General features: G+C 48.5%; 1 protein-coding gene across 1 annotated transcript in view; it reads right to left on the reverse strand.

Moving 5' to 3' along the window:
* The window catches only part of LOC122920048 (solute carrier family 22 member 6-B-like), a 116,006-nt gene that overhangs the window by 57,374 nt on the left and 31,876 nt on the right, over positions 1 to 26,756 (reverse strand). Inside the window, exons 2-3 of the mRNA XM_044269258.1 lie at positions 14,519 to 14,637; positions 14,009 to 14,223 (exon numbers count right to left, since the gene is read on the reverse strand). Coding sequence (XP_044125193.1) covers positions 14,009 to 14,223; positions 14,519 to 14,637 — 334 coding nt within the window. The remainder of the gene's footprint in view (positions 1 to 14,008; positions 14,224 to 14,518; positions 14,638 to 26,756) is intronic.

Genomic DNA, 26,756 nt, shown 5'->3' on the forward strand with positions numbered 1-26,756 from the left:
CGTCACCCACCACTGGAACAGTCCATTCTCAGATATTTAGGCCCCGGCACCCAGGCAGAGGAGAGAGGTCCCGTAACAGACAATCTGGCTTCATGTCAGCAGAGAATCAGTCTTCATGTCATAGCAGAGAATCAGGCTTCACGTCACCCACCACTGCAACAGTCCATTTTCATAAATTTAGGCCCAGCACCCAGGCAGAGGAGAGAGGTCCCGTAACAGACAATCTGGCTTCATGTCAGCAGAGAATCAGTCTTCATATCATAGCAGAGAATCAGGCTTCACGTCACCCACCACTGCAACAGTCCATTTTCATAAATTTAGGCCCAGCACCCAGGCAGAGGAGAGAGGTCCCGTAACAGACAATCTGGCTTCATGTCAGCAGAGAATCAGTCTTCATGTCATAGCAGAGAATCAGGCTTCACGTCACCCACCACTGCAACAGTCCATTTTCATAAATTTAGGCCCAGCACCCTGGCAGAGGAGAGAGGTCCCGTAACAGACAATCTGGCTTCATGTCAGCAGAGAATTAGTCTGCATGTCATAGCAGAGAATCAGGCTTCACGTCAGCCACCAATGCAACAGTCCATTGTCAGATATTTAGGCCCAGCACCCAGGCAGAGGAGAGAGGTCCCGTAACAGAGGATCTGGCTTCATGTCAGCAGAGAATCAGTCTTCATAGCATAGCAGAGAATCAGGCTTCACGTCACCCACCACTGCAACAGTCCATTTTCATAAATTTAGGCCCAGCACCCAGGCAGAGGAGAGAGGTCCCGTAACAGACAATCTGGCTTCATGTCAGCATAGAATCAGTCTTTATGTCATAGCAGAGAATCAGGCTTCACGTCACCCACCACTGCAACAGTCCATTTTCATAAATTTAGGCCCAGCACCCTGGCAGAGGAGAGAGGTCCCGTAACAGACAATCTGGCTTCATGTCAGCAGAGAATTAGTCTGCATGTCATAGCAGAGAATCAGGCTTCACGTCAGCCACCAATGCAACAGTCCATTGTCAGATATTTAGGCCCAGCACCCAGGCAGAGGAGAGAGGTCCCATAACAGACAATCTGGCTTCATGTCAGCAGAGAATCAGTCTTCATGTCATAGCAGAGAATCAGTCTTCATGTCATAGCAGAGAATCAGGCTTCACGTCACTTACCACTGTAAGAGTCCATTTTCATAAATTTAGGCCCAGCACCCAGGCAGAGGAGAGAGGTTCCGTAACAGACAATCTGGCTTCATGTCAGCAGAGAATCAGTCTTCATGTCATAGCAGAGAATCAGTCTTCATGTCATAGCAGAGAATAAGGCTTCACGTCACCCACCACTGTAAGAGTCCATTTTCATAAATTTAGGCCCAGCACCCAGGCAGAGGAGAGAGGTCCCGTAACAGACAATCTGGCTTCATGTCAGCAGAGAATTAGTCTGCATGTCATAGCAGAGAATGAGGCTTCACGTCAGCCACCATTGCAACAGTCCATTGGCATATATTTAGGCCCAGCACCCAGGCAGAGGAGAGAGGTCCCGTAACATACAATCTGGCTTCATGTCAGCAGAGAATTAGTCTGCATGTCATAGCAGAGAATCAGGCTTCATGTCAGCCACCAATGCAACAGTCCATTGTCAGATATTTAGGCCCAGCACCCAGGCAGAGGAGAGAGGTCCCGTAACAGACAATCTGGCTTCATGTCAGCAGAGAATCAGTCTTCATGTCATAGCAGAGAATCAGGCTTCACGTCACCCACCACTGCAACAGTCCATTTTCATAAATTTAGGCCCAGCACCCAGGCAGAGGAGAGAGGTCCCGTAACAGACAATCTGGCTTCATGTCAGCAGAGAATCAGTCTTCATGTCATAGCAGAGAATCAGGCTTCACGTCACCCACCACTGCAACAGTCCATTTTCATAAATTTAGGCCCAGCACCCTGGCAGAGGAGAGAGGTCCCGTAACAGACAATCTGGCTTCATGTCAGCAGAGAATTAGTCTGCATGTCATAGCAGAGAATCAGGCTTCACGTCAGCCACCAATGCAACAGTCCATTGTCAGATATTTAGGCCCAGCACCCAGGCAGAGGAGAGAGGTCCCGTAACAGACAATCTGGCTTCATGTCAGCAGAGAATCAGTCTTCATGTCATAGCAGAGAATCAGTCTTCATGTCATAGCAGAGAATCAGGCTTCACGTCACTTACCACTGTAAGAGTCCATTTTCATAAATTTAGGCCCAGCACCCAGGCAAAGGAGAAAGGTTCCGTAACAGACAATCTGGCTTCATGTCAGCAGAGAATCAGTCTTCATGTCATAGCAGAGAATCAGTCTTCATGTCATAGCAGAGAATCAGGCTTCACGTCACCCACCACTGTAAGAGTCCATTTTCATAAATTTAGGCCCAGCACCCAGGCAGAGGAGAGAGGTCCCGTAACAGACAATCTGGCTTCATGTCAGCAGAGAATTAGTCTGCATGTCATAGCAGAGAATGAGGCTTCACGTCAGCCAGCATTGCAACAGTCCATTGGCATATATTTAGGCCCAGCACCCAGGCAGAGGAGAGAGGTCCCGTAACAGACAATCTGGCTTCATGTCAGCAGAGAATTAGTCTGCATGTCATAGCAGAGAATCAGGCTTCATGTCAGCCACCAATGCAACAGTCCATTGTCAGATATTTAGGCCCAGCACCCAGGCAGAGGAGAGAGGTCCCGTAACAGACAATCTGGCTTCATGTCAGCAGAGAATCAGTCTTCATGTCATAGCAGAGAATCAGTCTTCATGTCATAGCAGAGAATCAGGCTTCACGTCACCCACCACTGTAAGAGTCCATTTTCATAAATTTAGGCCCAGCACCCAGGCAGAGGAGAGAGGTCCCGTAACAGACAATCTGGCTTCATGTCAGCAGAGAATCAGTCTTCATGTCATAGCAGAGAATCAGTCTTCATGTCATAGCAGAGAATCAGGCTTCACATCACCCACCACTGTAAGAGTCCATTTTCATAAATTTAGGCCCAGCACCCAGGCAGAGGAGAGAGGTCCCGTAACAGACAATCTGGCTTCATGTCAGCAGAGAATTAGTCTGCATGTCATAGCAGAGAATGAGGCTTCACGTCAGCCACCACTGCAACAGTCCATTGGCATATATTTAGGCCCAGCACACAGGCAGAGGAGAGAGGTCCCGTAACAGAGAATCTGTCTTCATGTCAGCAGAGAATTAGTCTGCATGTCATAGCAGAGAATCAGGCTTCACGTCACCCAACATTGGAACAGTCCATTGGCATATATTTAGGCCCCGGCACCCAGACAGAGGAGAGGTTCATTCAACTTTGGGTAGCCTCGCAATATAATGGTAAAATGAAAATAAAAATAGGATTGAATGAGGAAGTGCCCTGGAGTCCAATAATATATGGTTAAGGGGAGGTAGTTAATGTCTAATCTGGACAAGGGACGGACAGGTCCTGTGGGATCCATACCTGGTTCATTTTTATGAACGTCAGCTTGTCCACATTGGCTGTAGACAGGCGGCTGCGTTTGTCTGTAATGACGCCCCCTGCCATGCTGAATACACGTTCAGACAAAACGCTGGCCGCCGGGCAGGCCAGCACCTCCAAGGCATAAAAGGCTAGCTCTGGCCACGTGGACAATTTAGAGACCCAGAAGTTGAATGGGGCCGAACCATCAGTCAGTACGTGGAGGGGTGTGCACACGTACTGTTCCACCATGTTAGTGAAATGTTGCCTCCTGCTAACACGTTGCGTATCAGGTGGTGGTGCAGTTAGCTGTGGCGTGTTGACAAAAGTTTTCCACATCTCTGCCATGCTAACCCTGCCCTCAGAGGAGCTGGCCGTGACACAGCTGCCTTGGCGACCTCTTGCTCCTCCTCTGCCTTGGCCTTGGGCTTCCACTTGTTTCCCTGTGACATTTGGGAATGCTCTCAGTAGCGCGTCTACCAACGTGCGCTTGTACTCGCGCATCTTCCTATCACGCTCCAGTGCAGGAAGTAAGGTGGGCACATTGTCTTTGTAGCGTGGATCCAGCAGGGTGGCAACCCAGTAGTCCGCACAGGTTAAAATGTGGGCAACTCTGCTGTCGTTGCGCAGGCACTGCAGCATGTAGTCGCTCATGTGTGCCAGGCTGCCCAGGGGTAAGGACAAGCTGTCCTCTGTGGGAGGCGTATCGTCATTGTCCTGCCTTTCCCCCCAGCCACGCACCAGTGATGGACCCGAGCTGCGTTGGGTGCCACCCAGCTGTGACCATGCTTCATCCTCATCCTCCTCCACCTCCTCCTCATCCTCGTCCTCCTCGTCCTCCAGTAGTGGGCCCTGTCTGGCCACATTTGTACCTGGCCTCTGCTGTTGCCAGAAACCTCCCTCTGAGTCACTTCGAAGAGACTGGCCTGAAAGTGCTAAAAATGACCCCTCTACCTCCTCCTCCTCCTGGGACACCTCCTCTTCCATCATCGCCCTAAGTGTTTTCTTAAGGAGATATAGAAGTGGTATTGTAACGCTGATAACGGCGTCATCGCCACTGGCCATGTTGGTGGAGTACTCGAAACAGCGCAACAGGGCACACAGGTCTCGCATGGAGGCCCAGTCATTGGTGGTGAAGTGGTGCTGTTCTGTAGTGCGACTGACCCGTGCGTGCTGCAGCTGAAACTCCACTATGGCCTGCTGCTGCTCGCACAGTCTGTCCAGCATGTGCAAGGTGGAGTTCCACCTGGTGGGCACGTCGCATATGAGGCGGTGAGCGGGAAGGCCGAAGTTACGCTGTAGCGCAGACAGGCGAGCAGCAGCAGGATGTGAACGCCGGAAGCGCGAACAGACGGCCCGCACTTTATGCAGCAGCTCTGATATGTCGGGGTAGTTGTGAATGAACTTCTGCACCACCAAATTCAGCACATGCGCCAAGCAAGGGATGTGCGTCAAATTGGCTTGTCCCAGAGCTGCAACGAGATTTCGCCCATTATCACACACCACCAGGCCGGGCTTGAGGCTCACCGGCAGCAACCACTCGTCGGTCTGTTGTTCTATACCCCGCCACAACTCCTGTGCGGTGTGGGGCCTGTCCCCCAAACATATGAGTTTCAGAATGGCCTGCTGACGTTTACCCCGGGCTGTGCTGAAGTTGGTGGTGAAGGTGTGTGGCTGACTGGATGAGCAGGTGGAAGAAGAGGAGGAGGAAGCCGAGAAGGAGGAGGTGGCAACAGGAGGCAAAGAATGTTGCCCTGCGATCCTTGGCGGCGGAAGGACGTGCGCTAAACAGCTCTCCGCCTGGGGCCCAGCTGCCACTACATTTACCCAGTGTGCAGTTAGGGAGATATAGCGTCCCTGGCCGTGCTTACTGGTCCACGTATCTGTGGTTAGGTGGACCTTGCTACAGATGGCGTTGCGCAGTGCACACTTGATTTTATCGGATACTTGGTTGTGCAGGGAAGGCATGGCTCTCTTGGAGAAGTAGTGGCGGCTGGGAACAACATACTGTGGGACAGCAAGCGACATGAGCTGTTTGAAGCTGTCTGTGTCCACCAGCCTAAATGACAGCATTTCATAGGCCAGTAGTTTAGAAATGCTGGCATTCAGGGCCAGGGATCGAGGGTGGCTAGGTGGGAATTTACGCTTTCTCTCAAATGTTTGTGAGATGGAGAGCTGAACGCTGCCGTGTGACATGGTTGAGACGCTTGGTGACGGAGGTGGTGGTGGTGTTGGTGGTACATCCCCTGTTTGCTGGGCGGCAGGTGCCAACGTTCCTCCAGAGGCAGAGGAAGAGGCCGAGGCGGCAGAAGCCGAAGAGGTAGCAGGGGAAGCCTGAGTGACTTCCTTGGTTTTAAGGTGTTTACTCCACTGCAGTTCATGCTTTGCATGCAGGTGCCTGGTCATGCAGGTTGTGCTCAGGTTCAGAACGTTAATGCCTCGCTTCAGGCTCTGATGGCACAGCGTGCAAACCACTCGGGTCTTGTCGTCAGCACATTGTTTGAAGAAGTGCCATGCCAGGGAACTCCTTGAAGCTGCCTTTGGGGTGCTCGGTCCCAGATGGCGGCGGTCAGTAGCAGGCGCAGTCTCTTGGCGGCGGCTGTTCTGCTTTTGCCCACTGCTCCCTCTTTTGCTATGCTGTTGGCTCGGTCTCACCACTGCCTCTTCCTCCGAACTATGAAAGTCAGTGGCACGACCTTCATTTTATGTGGGTTCTAGGACCTCATCGTCCCCTGCATCGTCTTCCACCCAGTCTTGATCCCTGACCTCCTGTTCAGTCGGCACACTGCAGAAAGACGCAGCAGTTGGCACCTGTGTTTCGTCATCATCAGAGACATGCTGAGGTGGTATTCCCATGTCCTCATCATCAGGAAACATAAGTGGTTGTGCGTCAGTGCATTCTTTGTCTTTCACCGCTGGGGAAGGGCTAGGTGGATGCCCTTGGGAAACCCTGCCAGCGGAGTCTTCAAACAGCATAAGAGACTGCTGCATAACTTGAGGCTGAGACAGTTTCCCTGGTATGCATGGGGGTGATGTGACAGACTGATGGGGTTGGTTTTCAGGCGCCATCTGTGCGCTTTCTGCAGAAGACTGGGTGGGAGATAATGTGAACGTGCTGGATCCACTGTCGGCCACCCAATTGACTAATGCCTGTACCTGCTCAGGCCTTACCATCCTTAGAACGGCATTGGGCCCCACCATATATCGCTGTAAATTCTGGCGGCTACTGGGACCTGAGGTAGTTGGTACACTAGGACGTGTGGATGTGGCAGAACGGCCACGTCCTCTCCCAGCACCAGAGGGTCCACTAACACCACCACGAACATGTCCACGTCCGCGTCCCTTACTAGATGTTTTCCTCATTGTTATGATTCACCACAACAACAAAAATATTATTTGGCCCAATGTATTGTATTCAAATTCAGCGGGATATAAATTTGAGGCCTAGTATTTAGGTGCTGGGTGACCGGTATGGATTTAGTGACAGAATTAGACTTGGAAATGCACAGTAGCGTGTGTGTGAAGTTATTCTGAATGACCCTATGTGCACCTTGAATATTATATACCCTTTTAGGGATAGATTTCAAATAGCTCTGATATAGCAGAAACCACTAAATTATGAAATTGCTAAATTGGGAATTGTATTTCAACCCAGAACAAAAAATGTGCTTTGACGGACACTAAATAACTTGCCCAGCCACAACAGTACAGCAGTAACGGCAGATGTAGCGGGATATAAATTTGAGGCCTAGTATTTAGGCGCTGGGTGAACGGTATGGATTTACTGACAGAATTAGACTTGGAAATGCACAGTAGCGTGTGTGTGAAGTTATTCTGAATGACCCTATGTGCACCTTGAATATTATATACCCTTTTAGGGATAGATTTCAAATAGCTCTAATATAGCAGAAACCACTAAATTATGAAATTGCTAAATTGGGAATTGTATTACAACCCAGAACAAAAAATGTGCTTTGGCGGACACTAAATAACTTGCCCATCCACAACAGGACAGCGGTAACGACAGATTTAGCGGGATATAAATTTGAGGCCTAGTATTTAGGCGCTGGGTGACCGGTATGGATTTAGTGACAGAATTAGACTTGGAAATGCACAGTAGCGTGTGTGTGAAGTTATTCTGAATGACCCTATGTGCACCTTGAATATTATATACCCTTTTAGGGATAGATTTCAAATAGCTCTGATATAGCAGAAACCACTAAATTATGAAATTGCTAAATTGGGAATTGTATTTCAACACAGAACAAAAAATGTGCTTTGGCGGACACTAAATAACTTGCCCATCCACAACAGGACAGCGGTAACGACAGATTTAGCGGGATATAAATTTGAGGCCTAGTATTTAGGCTCTGGGTGACCGGTATGGATTTAGTGACAGAATTAGACTTGGAAATGCACAGTAGCGTGTGTGTGAAGTTATTCTGAATGACCCTATGTGCACCTTGAATATTATATACCCTTTTAGGGATAGATTTCAAATAGCTCTGATATAGCAGAAACCACTAAATTATGAAATTGCTAAATTGGGAATTGTATTTCAACCCAGAACAAAAAATGTGCTTTGACGGACACTAAATAACTTGCCCATCCACAACAGTACAGCGGTAACAACAGATTTAGCGGGATATAATTTTGAGGCCTAGTATTTAGGCGCTGGGTGACCGGTATGGATTTAGTGACAGAATTAGACTTGGAAATGCACAGTAGCGTGTGTGTGAAGTTATTCTGAATGACCCTATGTGCACCTTGAATATTATATACCCTTTTAGGGATAGATTTCAAATAGCTCTTATATAGCAGAAACCACTAAATTATGAAATTGCTAAATTGGGAATTGTATTTCAACCCTGAACAAAAAATGTGCTTTAACGGACACTAAATAACTTGCCCAGCCACAACAGTACAGCGGTAACGACTGATTTAGCGGGATATAAATTTGAGGCCTAGTATTTAGGTGCTGGGGGACCGGTATGGATTTAGTGACAGAATTAGACTTGGAAATGCACAGTAGCGTGTGTGAAGTTATTCTGAATGACCCTATGTGCACCTTGAATATTATATACCCTTTTAGGGATAGATTTCAAATAGCTCTGATATAGCAGAAACCACTAAATTATGAAATTGCTAAATTGGGAATTGTATTTCAACCCTGAACAAAAAATGTGCTTTAAAGGACACTAAATAACTTGCCCAGCCACAACAGTACAGCGGTAACGAGAGATTTAGCGGGATATAAATTTGAGGCCTAGTATTTAGGCGCTGGGTGACCGGTATGGATTTAGTGACAGAATTAGACTTGGAAATGCACAGTAGCGTGTGTGTGAAGTTATTCTGAATGACCGTATGTGCACCTTGAATATTATATACCCTTTTAGGGATAGATTTCAAATAGCTCTGATATAGCAGAAACCACTAAATTATGAAATTGCTAAATTGGGAATTGTATTTCAACCCTGAACAAAAAATGTGCTTTGACGGACACTAAATAACTTGCCCAGCCACAACAGTACAGCGGTAACGACAGATTTAGCGGGATATAAATTTGAGGCCTAGTATTTAGGCGCTGGGTGACCGGTATGGATTTAGTGACAGAATTAGACTGGGATATGCACAAAAAATAACCACACTATTGCTGGTTAAATGCACTTGGTGTGACAGCTTGACCAACCACACTACTGAGGGTTAAATGCACTTGGTGACGGGCGCAGCTTGCCCCTGATGTAGTATATGGCCAAAAAATGAACAGACTATTGCTGGTTAAATGCACTTGGTGTGACAGCTTCACCCTGATGTAGGCTTTAGCCAAAAAACAACCACATCATTGAGGGTTAAATGCACTTGGTGACAGGCGCAGCTTGCCCCTGATGTAGTATATGGCCAAAAAATGAACAGACTATTGCTGGTTAAATGCACTTGGTGACGGGCGCAGCTTGCCCCTGATTTAGTATATGGCCAAAAAATTAACAGACTATTGCTGGTTAAATGCACTTGGTATGACAGCTTCACCCTGATGTAGGCTTTAGCCAAAAAACAACCACACCATTGAGGGTTAAATGCACTTGGTGACAGGCGCAGCTTGCCCCTGATGTAGTATATGGCCAAAAAATGAACAGACTATTGCTGGTTAAATGCACTTGGTGTGACAGCTTGACCAACCACACTACTGAGGGTTAAATGCACTTGGTGACGGGCGCAGCTCTCCCCTGATGTAGTATATGGCCAAAAAATGAACAGACTATTGCTGGTTAAATGCACTTGGTGTGACAGCTTCACCCTGATGTAGGCTTTAGCCAAAAAACAACCACACCATTGAGGGTTAAATGCACTTGGTGATGGGCGCAGCTTGCCCCTGATGTAGTATATGGCCAAAAAATGAACAGACTATTGCTGTTTAAATGCACTTGGTGTGACAGCTTGACCAACCACACTACTGAGGGTTAAATGCACTTGGTGACGGGCGCAGCTTGCCCCTGATGTAGTATATGGCCAAAAAATGAACAGACTATTGCTGGTTAAATGCACTTGGTGACGGGCGCAGCTTGCCCCTGATTTAGTATATGGCCAAAAAATGAACAGACTATTGCTGGTTAAATGCACTTGGTGTGACAGCTTCACCCTGATGTAGGCTTTACCCAAAAAACAACCACACCATTGAGGGTTAAATGCACTTGGTGACAGGCGCAGCTTGCCCCTGATGTAGTATATGGCCAAAAAATAAACAGACTATTGCTGGTTAAATGCACTTGGTGTGACAGCTTCACCCTGATGTAGGCTTTAGCCAAAAAACAACCACACCATTGAGGGTTAAATGCACTTGGTCGCAGCTTGGATGCACTTGGTTGCAGCACCGCACAAGACACAAAATGGCCGCCGATCACCCCAGAAAAAAGTGACTGACAAACGGTCTGGGCAGCCTAAAAACAGTGAGCAATTGAATTTCAGCAGCTCAATGATGCACAGCTGCAGATAGATCGATTAATCAAGTCCTTTGGAGGAGTTAATCTGCCTAATCTCGCCCTTCTGTCGCAGCCGCAACCTCTCCCTACGCTAATCAGAGCAGAGTGACGGGCGGCGCTATGTGACTCCAGCTTAAATAGAGGCTGGGTCACATGGTGCTCTGGCCAATCACAGCCATGCCAATAGTAGGCATGGCTGTGACGGCCTCTTGGGGCAAGTAGTATGAAGCTTGTTGATTGGCTGCTTTGCAGCCTTTCAAAAAGCGCCAAGAAAGCGTCACAAAAGCGCCAAGAAAGCGACGAACACCGAACCCGAACCCGGACTTTTACGAAAATGTCCGGGTTCGGGTCCGTGTCACGGACACCCCAAAATTCGGTACGAACCCGAACTATACAGTTCGAGTTCGCTCATCCCTACCCACAAGGGTCCCCCCTGTGGTAATCCCTAAAATGTAGGGCTATGGGTTGGAACTGGGTCCCATCATCCTGTGTAGTAGTGGCTGCCTGGCGAATGTTGCTCGTATGTTCGAAAATCCTAACCCGCAGCTCCCTGGTGGTCATCCCAACATACAGGAGTACAGGAGCTTGCAAGGGCAGGTGATCACATATATCACAGAGGCAGTCCTGCATGTGATGTGTTGCACAATGTGATACTCACATCTGCCCTCAGAATTCCCAAATGTGGAGGACCGGACCATGTATCTGCACGCCTGGCAGTTGTTACACGGATAGGAGCCCCATTTTGGCCCCCTACTGCCAAATATGTATGATGGCGAGGGAGATACATAGTGACTGCTAGTAAGCAGGTCACCTAGATTTTTGGAGCGTCGCCATGTCACCTGGGGATAATCCTGAAAGGTTACCCGCAAGTCACTATCCGATAGCAGTATGGGCCAATGTTTTGTGAGTATTTTACTTATTTTTCGCCACTGTATGTTGAAAGGGGTAATAAATCGACAGCTAGCATTATCGATCTTAGATCTATTACTGGTTAAGAGGGAATCCCTATTTGCAGACTTGGCCCGTATATAGCCCCTCTTGATGTCAATCTGGTTATAGGCTCTATTGCGAAACCTCCTAGATAACTCCCCAGACTGTGCCTCAAATTTCTGGTCGCTGGAGCAAATTCACCAAAGACGCAGAAACTGCCCCACCAAAATGGCCCTCACTGTCTGTGGGTAGTGTGCAGATTTTTCATGCAACAAGGTGTTAGTGGAGGTGGGCTTTCTAAATTTGTCCGTGGAGACCCAGCCGTCCCTCTCCCTACAGATAAGAATGTCCAGGAATTCCATCCTATCCTGGCTGTAATGCCAAGTGAGCCTAATGTTAAGGGTGTTGTTATTCAGTTGCTGGAGGAAGGACAAGAGCCGGCTCTCCGTGCCCTGCCAGATGAACAAAACATTGTCGACATACCGCGACCACGAGACCACCAGTGGCGGATCCAGGGGGGGGGGGGCAACGGGGCAATTGCCCCTTCCGAGCTGGCGGCGAAGGCATCGGGGCACAGGGAGATGAGCGCTTCCATTGTGGAAGCGCTCATCTCCAGTCATCTGTATCGCCGTCCTCAGAACAGCGATACAGATGCCTGCCTGTGCTGCGGCAGGGAAGGGAGAGGCGTGTCCCTTTACCTTCCTCTGATAGGCTGCCGGCCTAGTGCCTGCAGCCTATCAGAGGCCGGCGCAGGCGGCGCGATGACGTCATCGCGCCGCCTGAGCCATACAGCGTGGGACACAGGCCAGAAGAGGCCTGCATCGCATCGCTGACATGTGTGTTTTTTGCTGTTATTACTGGGGGCTGTTATTACTGGCGCAGAGGGGCTCTTATTACTGGGGGCTGTTATTACTGGCACAGAGGGGCTCTTATTACTGGGGGCTGTTATTACTGGCACAGAGGGGTTGTTATTACTGGGGGCTGTTATTACTGGCACAGAGGGGCTCTTATTACTGGGGGCTGTTATTACTGGCACAGGGGGGGCTGTTATTACTGGGGGCTGCTATTACTGGCACAGGGGGGCTATTATTACTGGCACATGATTGGGGGCACTATAGGGGCATCTACTGAGGCCACAAAGAAGGGGTATTGTATATGGGCTCTCTGTACAGTACAATTGTATACTGGGACACATTATGGTGGGTACTATGGGGAAGGGGGGGAGAGGAGTACTATGGGGTCATCTACTGGAGCATTTTATACTGGTACATTATGGAGGGCACTAGGAGGAAGGAGGGTGTGGAGCACTATGGGGTCATTTACTAGGGGCACTATATAGGGGTATTTTATACTGGCACATTATGGGGGCACTGTGGGGACATTAGCTCAACTGGGGGCATTACAAGGGGGTATTTTTTGCACTGTCACATTATAAGGAGAATTATTTCTACTGGGGGGGGGGCATTATGGTGGGCTTATTTACTCCCCCATGGTATGACCCCCTAGTAGCAGCACAGCCTCTCCCTGCTCTGCTATCCCTCTGCCCCTTCTCCAAATCCTTTTATATGAAATCTTTCTCATTAGGATAAAACACAACATCAGCTCCGCCGAGCCCCCGGCCAAAGTGTGGAAGTGGCGTCCGAGATCCCCAAGGGCCAAGCCAAGTAATTGTAAGTTTTCATGTGAAATATGTTTGTTATGCACATATAGCCTACACTGTGGAGTCTGTTCTATAAGCACCATTGTTTTGTGGCGGCGGACAGAAAATAATCTGAAAGTGCCCCTCCCGAGACCAGGCTCTGGATCCGCCACTGGAGACCACAGAGCCATAATCCAGGAGATTCTGGACAATCTCTCTTTCCCACAGTCCGAGGAACAGATTAGCATAGGAGGGCGCACAAGTCGCCACCATCGCTGTTCCCCGGAGCTGTAGGAAGAGGCGGTCTTTGAATGTAAAGTAATTGTGTCTCAAAATGAAATCCAGAAGCTCCGTTACAAACCCAATAGTATCTGGAGCTAAGTCCGCCATACGTAAAAAGTATTGGCAGGCCCTGATCCTGTGGTCATGGCATATCGACGTGTAGAGGGCCTCTACATCACAGGTGACCAGCCACATGTCCCCCTCCAGCGACACCCCATTAAGTTTCCTAAATACATCAGAGGTGTCCCTGACATAGGACGGCAGAGTCTCCATGCTTTCCCTCAAATAAAAATCCACAAATCTACTGACTCGTTCACAGAGACTTCCTACCCCGGACTCAATGGGGCCCCCGGGGGAATTTGTAACTGTTTGTGGATTTTGAGCAGCAAATACAGGGTGGGGGTAACCGGATGATCCACCACCAGGCCCTCTTTAAGCCGAGCTGGCAGAATATTATTTTCTACCCCAGAGTCAAGGATACAATCCAGTTCTGCCTTAAACCTAGCAGTGGGGTTGCTCTCTAGACGTTTATAGCAATCCTTATCTCCCAACTGTCTGAATGCTTCCTTTTCATACATTTGTGCAGGCCAGAGCCTCAGATCAACAAAAGAAAAACAAGTGAACCACAGCTACAGTATGTGTATATGCAAACAATTTGATAGGTAGGTCGCTGAAGACTGATTCCCTATAATGAAACAAAAAAATCACAATAATAAAAAATAGATTACCTTCAGGAACAAAGACATTCACTAAAATTGCAATCCCCGCTAAAATCAAACTAGCAGCTTGTAGAACACGACGTCCCATGTGTGTTATCACAAAATAGGAGAAAAACTTAGCTGGTATATCAACTGTTCCAAAGATAATCTGAACAATATAGATGCTCAGTCCAAATTTCTGAAGGTCCATTGCTAGACCATAATAAGCAAAGCTGGTGGAGAACCTAAGAGCAGAGAATAAGACCTTTATACAGTATGTAAAAGACTGGTGCATCTTAAAGAAGTTGTGCCAAGTTCCATTTAAAAGCATAAAGGATGTGTCAAAATGGTGGACATCCACCCACGAGTCATATGTTCCCCTGTGTGAATGGAGTGGTGGTCATTGAAAAGAAAGAAGCGCATGTTTCAAAAACACCAGTCCATTCATATAGATATGGGATAAGTTTTGAAACTTTGCACAACCAAATTAAGAATCACACAATATGTATTTAAAAGTATACAATTGATCTTCATACTTACCAAGTACAACATATACAAAAAGATATCCGACGCAGCACAGGTGTCCTTATCAGATCCAACACAGAATAACTACTTCCTCGAGAAGCATTTATTTCCCTTTGCATGTCATATTTAATTGTCTAAGAGGAAGAAATGGAGTAACTGATCAAATATTACTTTACAACTGTCCTTTAAGCATGGAAGGCATGAGCGGTCTGAGCAAAAAACTAGAAGGACAATGCATAGTTTTACATTAATTTCCATAAACCACTACATGTACAATAGTAAAGTGAGCATTGAAAAAATATTCAGTGCTTAGCGCTGAAATGGAACGTGGTCCTGTTCCACTAAAAATTGGGTTATATAACACAGCAACATATAAGAAAAGTAAAGAAAATGTATGAATGTATTTCTCTCATACAGCTCTCAAGAATTGGATTAAAGCTGTGTGAAAATAGAGTTAATTTTTGTTATACAGTTAGAGATAAGCAAATTGATTTAAATTTAGATTTTTCTGATTTAATTCTAACGAATCAAAAATTTGATTTGGATCAGAATCCATTCTACCCACATCAAAAGTGATTCAAGTAGCTTGAAAATCTTTCAATATTTTTTAATCCCGCTTCCGCTCTTTGATGCAATGACAGCAATAGCAAATAATGTCAGAGTGATACTAACATATACAGCTATGGGTATACACATGTTTCAGCATACACCATGTTATCTGAAAAATACAGTCGCTTGTTTTGAATAAGCATTCAAAAATTATACTTTTTTGGGATCAGCATCATTACAGTGTGGATGTGGAAAGGGTTAGCTGTGTAGTGGCAGCAATAACAGTGGAAGCAGTAGAAGCACATCATGGATCCTAATAGATAAGACATTAGTGATGCTGCTGTGTAAAAGGGTAGTAGTAGTGGCAAGGCAGTAGATGTCTAGCTGTGTGAAGGTAATGGTAGTGGCAGTAGGTGCAGTAGCAGCAGTAGTGGTGATGGTATGGAACACTATGGCAGGCAGACAGCAGGAGTGGCATGATCGGGGCTTGCTATAAATAGCCAACATCAGCAATGGCAGATCCATTCATTGGCCTCAGCCAGAGGTGTGTTAAAATCCTTATAGATCCATGCCTCATTCATTTTGATAATTATGATGTTTCGTACACTTGAGGAGGAAACGTTTTACTGTTTAGGTCTCACAATGTTACCTGCCACTCTGAAAACCCTCTCTGAGATGACTCTGGAGGCTGGGCAAGACAGTACAGTGAGAGCAAACTAGGCTAGCTCTGACCACTGTTCCAATCTGCCTGCCCAGAAGTCCATGATGTCAGAGAAAAAGGTAAATGCTGGAGAAAGCATAGCTATCCAGTAATCAGAAGTTTGATTGATTCTAACTAGAGTTGAGCGAACACCTGGATGTTCGGGTTCGAGAAGTTCGGCCGAACATCCCGGAAATGTTCGGGTTCGGGATCCGAACCCGATCCGAACTTCGTCCCGAACCCGAACCCCATTGAAGTCAATGGGGACCCGAACTTTTCGGCACTAAAAAGACTGTAAAACAGCCCAGGAAAGAGCTAGAGGGCTGCAAAAGGCAGCAACATGTAGGTAAATCCCCTGCAAACAAATGTGGATAGGGAAATGAATTAAAATAAAAATTAAATAAATAAAAATTAACCAAAATCAATTGGAGAGAGGTTCCATAGCAGAGAATCTGGCTTCCCGTCACCCACCACTGGAACAGTCCATTCTCAGATATTTAGGCCCCGGCACCCAGGCAGAGGAGAGAGGTCCCGTAACAGAGAATCTGTCTTCATGTCAGCAGAGAATTAGTCTGCATGTCATAGCAGAGAATGAGGCTTCACGTCAGCCACCACTGCAACAGTCCATTGGCATATATTTAGGCCCAGCACCCAGGCAGAGGAGGGAGGTCCCGTAACAGAGAATCTGTCTTCATGTCAGCAGAGAATTAGTCTGCATGTCATAGCAGAGAATGAGGCTTCACGTCAGCCACCACTGCAACAGTCCATTGGCATATATTTAGGCCCAGCACACACACAGGCAGAGGAGAGAGGTCCCGTAACAGAGAATCTGGCTTCATGTCAGCAGAGAATCAGTCTGCATGTCATAGCAGAGAATGAGGCTTCACGTCAGCCACCACTGCAACAGTCCATTGGCATATATTTAGGCCCAGCACACACACAGGCAGAGGAGAGAGGTCCCGTAACAGAGGATCTGGCTTCATGTCAGCAGAGAATCAGTCTGCATGTCATAGCAGAGAATCAGGCTTCACGTCAGCCACCACTGCAACAGTCCATTGTCATAAATTTAGGCCCAGCACCCAGGCAGAGGAGAGAGGTCCCGTAACAGACAATCTGGCTTCATGTCAGCAGAGAATTAGTCTGCATGTCATAGCAGAGAATGAGGCTTCACGTCACCCACCACTGCAACAGTCCATTGGCATATATTTAGGCCTAGCACACAGGCAGAGCAGAGAGGTCCCGTAACAGACAATCTGGCTTCATGACAGCAGAGAATCAGTCTGCATGTCATAGCAGAGAATGAGGCTTCACGTCACCCACCACTGCAACAGTCCATTGGCATATATTTAGGCCTAGCACACAGGCAGAGCAGAGAGGTCCCGTAACAGACGATCTGGCTTCATGTCAGCAGAGAATCAGTCTGCATGTCATAGCAGAGAATGAGGCTTCACGTCAGCCACCACTGCAACAGTCCATTGGCATATATTTAGGCCTAGCACACAGGCAGAGGAGAGAGGTCCCGTAACAGACAATCTGGCTTCATGTCAGCAGAGAATCAGTCTGCATGTCATAGCAGAGAATGAGGCTTCACGTCACCCACCACTGCAACAGTCCATTGGCATATATTTAGGCCCAGCACCCAGGCAGAGGAGGGAGGTCCCGTAACAGAGAATCTGTCTTCATGTCAGCAGAGAATTAGTCTGCATGTCATAGCAGAGAATGAGGCTTCACGTCAGCCACCACTGCAACAGTCCATTGGCATATATTTAGGCCCAGCACCCAGGCAGAGGAGGGAGGTCCCGTAACAGACAATCTGGCTTCATGTCAGCAGAGAATCAGTCTGCATGTCATAGCAGAGAATGAGGCTTCACGTCACCCACCACTGCAACAGTCCATTGGCATATATTTAGGCCCAGCACCCAGGCAGAGGAGGGAGGTCCCGTAACAGAGAATCTGTCTTCATGTCAGCAGAGAATTAGTCTGCATGTCATAGCAGAGAATGAGGCTTCACGTCAGCCACCACTGCAACAGTCCATTGGCATATATTTAGGCCCAGCACCCAGGCAGAGGAGGGAGGTCCCGTAACAGAGAATCTGTCTTCATGTCAGCAGAGAATTAGTCTGCATGTCATAGCAGAGAATGAGGCTTCACGTCAGCCACCACTGCAACAGTCCATTGGCATATATTTAGGCCCAGCACCCAGGCAGAGGAGGGAGGTCCCGTAACAGAGAATCTGTCTTCATGTCAGCAGAGAATTAGTCTGCATGTCATAGCAGAGAATGAGGCTTCACGTCAGCCACCACTGCAACAGTCCATTGGCATATATTTAGGCCCAGCACACACACAGGCAGAGGAGAGAGGTCCCGTAACAGAGAATCTGGCTTCATGTCAGCAGAGAATCAGTCTGCATGTCATAGCAGAGAATGAGGCTTCACGTCAGCCACCACTGCAACAGTCCATTGGCATATATTTAGGCCCAGCACACACACAGGCAGAGGAGAGAGGTCCCGTAACAGAGAATCTGTCTTCATGTCAGCAGAGAATTAGTCTGCATGTCATAGCAGAGAATGAGGCTTCACGTCAGCCACCACTGCAACAGTCCATTGGCATATATTTAGGCCCAGCACACACACAGGCAGAGGAGAGAGGTCCCGTAACAGACAATCTGGCTTCATGTCAGCAGAGAATTAGTCTGCATGTCATAGCAGAGAATGAGGCTTCACGTCAGCCACCACTGCAACAGTCCATTGGCATATATTTAGGCCCAGCACACACACAGGCAGAGGAGAGAGGTCCCGTAACAGAGAATCTGTCTTCATGTCAGCAGAGAATTAGTCTGCATGTCATAGCAGAGAATGAGGCTTCACGTCACCCACCACTGCAACAGTCCATTGGCATATATTTAGGCCCAGCACCCAGGCAGAGGAGGGAGGTCCCGTAACAGAGAATCTGTCTTCATGTCAGCAGAGAATTAGTCTGCATGTCATAGCAGAGAATGAGGCTTCACGTCACCCACCACTGCAACAGTCCATTGGCATATATTTAGGCCTAGCACACAGGCAGAGGAGAGGTTCATTCAACTTTGGGTAGCCTCGCAATATAATGGTAAAATGAAAATAAAAATAGGATTGAATGAGGAAGTGCCCTGGAGTCCAATAATATATGGTTATGGGGAGGTAGTTAATGTCTAATCTGGACAAGGGACGGGCAGGTCCTGTGGGATCCATGCCTGGTTCATTTTTATGAACGTCAGCTTGTCCACATTGGCTGTAGACAGGCGGCTGCGTTTGTCTGTAATGACGCCCCCTGCCGTGCTGAATACACGTTCAGACAAAACGCTGGCTGCCGGGCAGGCCAGCACCTCCAAGGCATAAAAGGCTAGCTCTGGCCACGTGGACAATTTAGAGACCCAGAAGTTGAATGGGGCCGAACCATCAGTCAGTACGTGGAGGGGTGTGCACACGTACTGTTCCACCATGTTAGTGAAATGTTGCCTCCTGCTAACACGTTGCGTATCAGGTGGTGGTGCAGTTAGCTGTGGCGTGTTGACAAAAGTTTTCCACATCTCTGCCATGCTAACCCTGCCCTCAGAGGAGCTGGCCGTGACACAGCTGCCTTGGCGACCTCTTGCTCCTCCTCTGCCTTGGCCTTGGGCTTCCACTTGTTCCCCTGTGACATTTGGGAATGCTCTCAGTAGCGCGTCTACCAACGTGCGCTTGTACTCGCGCATCTTCCTATCACGCTCCAGTGCAGGAAGTAAGGTGGGCACATTGTCTTTGTAGCGTGGATCCAGCAGGGTGGCAACCCAGTAGTCCGCACAGGTTAAAATGTGGGCAACTCTGCTGTCGTTGCGCAGGCACTGCAGCATGTAGTCGCTCATGTGTGCCAGGCTGCCCAGGGGTAAGGACAAGCTGTCCTCTGTGGGAGGCGTATCGTCATCGTCCTGCCTTTCCCCCCAGCCACGCACCAGTGATGGACCCGAGCTGCGTTGGGTGCCACCCCGCTGTGACCATGCTTCATCCTCATCCTCCTCCACCTCCTCCTCATCCTCGTCCTCCTCGTCCTCCAGTAGTGGGCCCTGGCTGGCCACATTTGTACCTGGCCTCTGCTGTTGCCAAAAACCTCCCTCTGAGTCACTTCGAAGAGACTGGCCTGAAAGTGCTAAAAATGACCCCTCTTCCTCCTCCTCCTCCTCCTCCTGGGCCACCTCCTCTTCCATCATCGCCCTAAGTGTTTTCTCAAGGAGACATAGAAGTGGTATTGTAACGCTGATAACGGTGTCATCGCCACTGGCCATGTTGGTGGAGTACTCGAAACAGCGCAACAGGGCACACAGGTCTCGCATGGAGGCCCAGTCATTGGTGGTGAAGTGGTGCTGTTCTGTAGTGCGACTGACCCGTGCGTGCTGCAGCTGAAACTCCACTATGGCCTGCTGCTGCTCGCACAGTCTGTCCAGCATGTGCAAGGTGGAGTTCCACCTGGTGGGCACGTCGCATATGAGGCAGTGAGCGGGAAGGCCGAAGTTACGCTGTAGCGCAGACAGGCGAGCAGCAGCAGGATGTGAACGCCGGAAGCGCGAACAGACGGCCCGCACTTTATGCAGCAGCTCTGACATGTCGGGGTAGTTGTGAATGAACTTCTGCACCACCAAATTCAGCACATGCGCCAAGCAAGGGATGTGCGTCAAATTGGCTAGTCCCAGAGCTGCAACGAGATTTCGCCCATTATCACACACCACCAGGCCGGGCTTGAGGCTCACCGGCAGCAACCACTCGTCGGTCTGTTGTTCTATACCCCGCCACAACTCCTGTGCGGTGTGGGGCCTGTCCCCCAAACATATGAGTTTCAGAATGGCCTGCTGACGTTTACCCCGGGCTGTGCTGAAGTTGGTGGTGAAGGTGTGTGGCTGACTGGATGAGCAGGTGGAAGAAGAGGAGGAGGAAGCCGAGAAGGAGGAGGTGGCAACAGGAGGCAAAGAATGTTGCCCTGCGATCCTTGGCGGCGGAAGGACGTGCGCCAAACAGCTCTCCGCCTGGGGCCCAGCTGCCACTACATTTACCCAGTGTGCAGTTAGGGAGATATAGCGTCCCTGGCCGTGCTTACTGGTCCACGTATCTGTGGTTAGGTGGACCTTGCCACAGATGGCGTTGCGCAGTGCACACTTGATTTTATCGGATACTTGGTTGTGCAGGGAAGGCACGGCTCTCTTGGAGAAGTAGTGCCGGCTGGGAACAACATACTGTGGGACAGCAAGCGACATGAGCTGTTTGAAGCTGTCTGTGTCCACCAGCCTAAATGACAGCATTTCATAGGCCAGTAGTTTAGAAATGCTGGCATTCAGGGCCAGGGATCGAGGGTGGCTAGGTGGGAATTTACGCTTTCTATCAAATGTTTGTGAGATGGAGAGCTGAACGCTGGCGTGTGACATGGTTGAGACGCTTGGTGACGGAGGTGGTGGTGGTGGTGTTGGTGGTACATCCCCTGTTTGCTGGGCGGCAGGTGCCAACGTTCCTCCAGAGGCGGAGGAAGAGGCCGAGGCGGCAGCAGCAGAATAGGCCGAGGCGGCAGCAGCAGAAGAGGTAGCAGGGGGAGCCTGAGTGACTTCCTTGGTTTTAAGGTGTTTACTCCACTGCAGTTCATGCTTTGCATGCAGGTGCCTGGTCATGCAGGTTGTGCTCAGGTTCAGAACGTTAATGCCTCGCTTCAGGCTCTGATGGCACAGCGTGCAAACCACTCGGGTCTTGTCGTCAGCACATTGTTTGAAGAAGTGCCATGCCAGGGAACTCCTTGAAGCTGCCTTTGGGGTGCTCGGTCCCAGATGGCGGCGGTCAGTAGCAGGCGGAGTCTCTTGGCGGCGGGTGTTCTGCTTTTGCCCACTGCTCCCTCTTTTGCTACGCTGTTGGCTCGGTCTCACCACTGCCTCTTCCTCCGAACTGTGAAAGTCAGTGGCACGACCTTCATTCCATGTGGGGTCTAGGACCTCATCGTCCCCTGCATCGTCTTCCACCCAGTCTTGATCCCTGACCTCCTGTTCAGTCTGCACACTGCAGAAAGACGCAGCAGTTGGCACCTGTGTTTCGTCATCATCAGAGACATGCTGAGGTGGTATTCCCATGTCCTCATCATCAGGAAACATAAGTGGTTGTGCGTCAGTGCATTCTATGTCTTTCACCGCTGGGGAAGGGCTAGGTGGATGCCCTTGGGAAACCCTGCCAGCGGAGTCTTCAAACAGCATAAGAGACTGCTGCATAACTTGAGGCTGAGACAGTTTCCCTGGTATGCATGGGGGTGATGTGACAGACTGATGGGGTTGGTTTTCAGGCGCCATCTGTGCGCTTTCTGCAGAAGACTGGGTGGGAGATAATGTGAACGTGCTGGATCCACTGTCGGCCACCCAATTGACTAATGCCTGTACCTGCTCAGGCCTTACCATCCTTAGAACGGCATTGGGCCCCACCATATATCGCTGTAAATTCTGGCGGCTACTGGGACCTGAGGTAGTTGGTACACTAGGACGTGTGGATGTGGCAGAACGGCCACGTCCTCTCCCAGCACCAGAGGGTCCACTAACACCACCACGACCATGTCCACGTCCGCGTCCCTTACTAGATGTTTTTCTCATTGTTATGGTTCACCACAACAACAAATATATTATTTGGCCCAATGTATTGTATTCAAATTCAGCAGGATATAAATTTGAGGCCTAGTATTTAGGCGCTGGGTGACCGGTATGGATTTAGTGACAGAATTAGACTTGGAAATGCACAGAAGCGTGTGTGTGAAGTTATTCTGAATGACCCTATGTGCACCTTCAATATGATCTACCCTTTTAGGGATAGATTTCAAATAGCTCTGATATAGCAGAAACGACTAAATTATGAAATTGCTAAATTGGGAATTGTATTTCAACCCAGAACAAAAAATGTGCTTTGACGGACACTAAATAACTTTCCCAGCCACAACAGGACAGCGGTAACGAGAGATTTAGCGGGATATAAATTTGAGGCCTAGTATTTAGGCGCTGGGTGACAGGTATGGGTTTAGTGACAGAATTAGATTTGGAAATGCACAGTAGCGGGTGTGTGAAGTTATTCTGAATGACCCTATGTGCACCTTGAATATTATATACCCTTTTAGGGATAGATTTCAAATAGCTCTGATATAGCAGAAACCACTAAATTATGAAATTGCTAAATTGGGAATTGTATTTCAACCCAGAACAAGAAATGTGCTTGAACGGACACTAAATAACTCGCCCAGCTACAGCACTAGGGACAGATTTAGCGGGATATAAATTTGAGGCCTAGTATTTAGGCGCTGGGTGACAGGTATGGGTTTAGTGCCAGAATTAGACTTGGAAATACACAGTAGCGGGTGTGTGTGAAGTTATTCTGAATGACCCAATGTGCACCTTGAATATTATATACCCTTTTAGGGATAGATTTCAAATAGCTCTGATATAGCAGAAACCACTAAATTATGAAATTGCTAAATTGGGAATTGTATTTCAACCCAGAACAAGAAATGTGCTTGAACGGACACTAAATAACTCGCCCAGCTACAGCACTAAGGACAGATTTAGCGGGATATAAATTTGAGGCCTAGTATTTAGGCGCTGGGTGACAGGTATGGGTTTAGTGCCAGAATTAGACTTGGAAATACACAGTAGCGGGTGTGTGTGAAGTTATTCTGAATGACCCAATGTGCACCTTGAATATTATATACCCTTTTAGGGATAGATTTCAAATAGCTCTGATATAGCAGAAACCACTAAATTATGAAATTGCTAAATTGGGAATTGTATTTCAACCCAGAACAAGAAATGTGCTTGAACGGACACTAAATAACTCGCCCAGCTACAGCACTAAGGACAGATTTAGCGGGATATAAATTTGAGGCCTAGTATTTAGGCGCTGGGTGACCGGTATGGATTTAGTGACAGAATTAGACTGGGATATGGCCAAAAAATAAACAGACTATTGCTGGTTAAATGCACTTGGTGTGACAGCTTCACCCTGATGTAGGCTTTAGCCAAAAAACAACCACACCATTGAGGGTTAAATGCACTTGGTCGCAGCTTGTGCTGGCGCACCACAAGACACAAAATGGCCGCCGATCACCCCAGAAAAATGTGACTGACAAACGGTCTGGGCAGCCTAAAAACAGTGAGCAATTGAGGATCAGCAGCTCAATGATCCACAGCTGCAGATCGATCAGTTAATCAAGTCCTTTGGAGGAGTTAATCTGCCTAATCTCGCCCTACTGTCGCAGCCGCAACCTCTCCCTACGCTAATCAGAGCAGAGTGACGGGCGGCGCTATGTGACTCCAGCTTAAATAGAGGCTGGGTCACATGGTGCTCTGGCCAATCACAGCCATGCCAATAGTAGGCATGGCTGTGATGGCCTCTTGGGGCAAGTTGTATGACGCTTGTTGATTGGCTGCTTTGCAGCCTTTCAAAAAGCGCCAAGAAAGCGTCACAAAAGCGCGAAGAAAGCGACGAACACCGAACCCGAACCCGGACTTTTACGAAAATGTCCGGGTTCGGGTCCGTGTCACGGACACCCCAAAATTCGGTACGAACCCGAACTATACAGTTCGAGTTCGCTCATCCCTAATTCTAACGATACGCCTAGCATGCCCGAGGGCCAAGTTTATTCCGACTTTGCCTCCCACGGCAACAATTGGTCATCATAACCAGTGTCATCATCATCATTAGCTTCATCCATCACCGCCACCAAATCCTCCTCCCCCTGCTTCTCCTCCTCCAGTGATATCTCCTCATCCTCCTCCACTTCCTTCTCCATAGAACTTTGTCCACATGGGTCTTCAACAGCTACAGGGTGGTCAACAAGATGCAGAGATTGTCAGGTGGATGACACTGTTTATTCTGCAGTAATTCCTACTGTCTGGTGGGCCTGAGTATGTGACACTGATGATTTGCCAATAACACATGCTCCCTGCTGTGGTGGTCTGGTGCATGATGTAATAATTCACTGCTTTAGGCTTCATTCACATGTCCGTGGAACATGGTCCGTGAGACACCGGACTGGCATCCTGCTTAGTGCAGGAGCGCACGGCCTCATTGGTTTCTATGACGCCGTGTGCTTTGTGCCACCGCCGCAGTACAGTAATACACTCGTATGATCTATATGAGTATATTACTGTACTGCGTGAGCTCCTGTACTAAGCAGGACGCCAGTCCGTTATCTCACGGACCATGTTTCACGGACGTGTGAATGAAGCCTAATGCTGCAGATACAGATGCTCCAGCATACTCAAGGTGGGATTCCAATGAGTTGGAACATCGCAAATCAAGAGGTGCAATTGTAGACCATTCTGTTGCTGCAAGTCCAGAAAGACTTTCTTATCCACATAAGAATGGCTAAAATGCGCAGACAGTCTCCTGGACATGGCAAGCATCTTCTGCAAGGCACAATACTTTTTCACAAAGCTTGCACTACTAAATTTATCACATGCGTCATGCAGTTAGCATGTGTTATTTTCCCCAAATATAGAGCAGCCACAAAGTTCCTGCCATTGTCGCTAACCACCTTGCCTAGCTGTAGTTAGGGAAAAAGCCAGTAGAATATTTACTGCTTGAAGCAGATTAGCAACTGATCTGCTGAGTGGTTTCTCTTGCCCAGACTAATCAGTAGTGTTGATCGAGCACCAAAGTTCGGTTATTAGTAATGGACAAAATGCGTTTAACATGATTGTCACTGGAAAGGCAGCATAACATAAAGTCAGACATGTGTGCCAGAGTCCCAACAGACAAGACTTTGCTGTCCTCATCACGAGGATGACTCTCAATCTCCTCATCCTCTTCATCCTCTTCCTCCTCTTCGGCCCATTCAAGCTGAATAGATGGAATAAACCTGCTATGGATACTACCCTCTATAGCGGAGGCAACTGTCTCCAGCTCCTCCTCCTCATCATCATCCAATTTGCGCTGAGAAGACGAACTGAGGGTGGTCTGGCTATCACCCTGAGTACTGTCTTCCCCCATTTCCATCTCTTCCACATGCATAGCATATGCCTTCAGTGTGAGCAGCGAGCGTTTAAATAGACACAGAAGTGGGATGGTTATGCTGATAATAGCGGCATCGCCGCTCACATCTGTGTTGATTCATCAAAGTTGCATAAAACCTCACCGAGGTCAGACATCCATGCCCACTTGTCGCTTGTAAAGAGCAGAAGCTGACTGGAAAGGCGATGACCATGTTGCAGATGATATTCCACTACTGCCCTCTGCTGCTCACAAAGCCAGGCCAACATATGGAACGTGCAGGTCACAACGCACAACAGTCGGTGAGCTGGCAATTGCAAGCAAGTGCTGCAGCATTGCCAGCCCGGTGGCAGCTGTAGATGACTTTCGGAAATGGGCACACACTCAAAGCATCCTCACCAGTAGCTCAGGCAAATTGGGGTAGGTTTTGAGAAACTGCTGGACCACAAAGTTTAGCACATAGGCTAGGCATGGTATGCGTGAGCTTGCCAAGCTCCAAAGCTGCCACCAAGTTACGGCCATTATCAAACACAACCATGCCTGGTTCTAGGTTAAGTGGCGAGACCCACAGCTCAGTCTGGTCCTTTATACCCTACCATAGCTCTGCGGCGGTGTGCTGTTTGTCACCTAAGCAAATAAGTTTCATCCAGCCTTTTGCCGCTTACCCACTGCAGTGCTACACTGCCTTCAGCTATTGACTGATGGCTGACTGGTGCTGCAAGATGAAAATTCAGAGGTGGCAGAGGAGGAGTAGGTGGAGGAGGAGAATCGGGCGTTGCAGCCACTAATGTAGGTGGTGGCGGAAATCATGATGGAAGTAGGGCCCGCAATCCTTTGCTTCGGTAGCACCTGTGCCATCCCAGGGTATGACTCGCTCCTGGCCTCCACAACATTCACCCAGTGTGCTGTCAGGGAAAAAGAGCATTTCTGGCCACAAGCACTTGTCCATGTGTCAGTCGTTAAGTGGACCTTCCCAATAACTGCGTTGTTCAGGAAA

This window comes from Bufo gargarizans, chromosome 10 (assembly GCF_014858855.1).
Source record: "Bufo gargarizans isolate SCDJY-AF-19 chromosome 10, ASM1485885v1, whole genome shotgun sequence".
Lineage (NCBI taxonomy): Eukaryota > Metazoa > Chordata > Amphibia > Anura > Bufonidae > Bufo > Bufo gargarizans.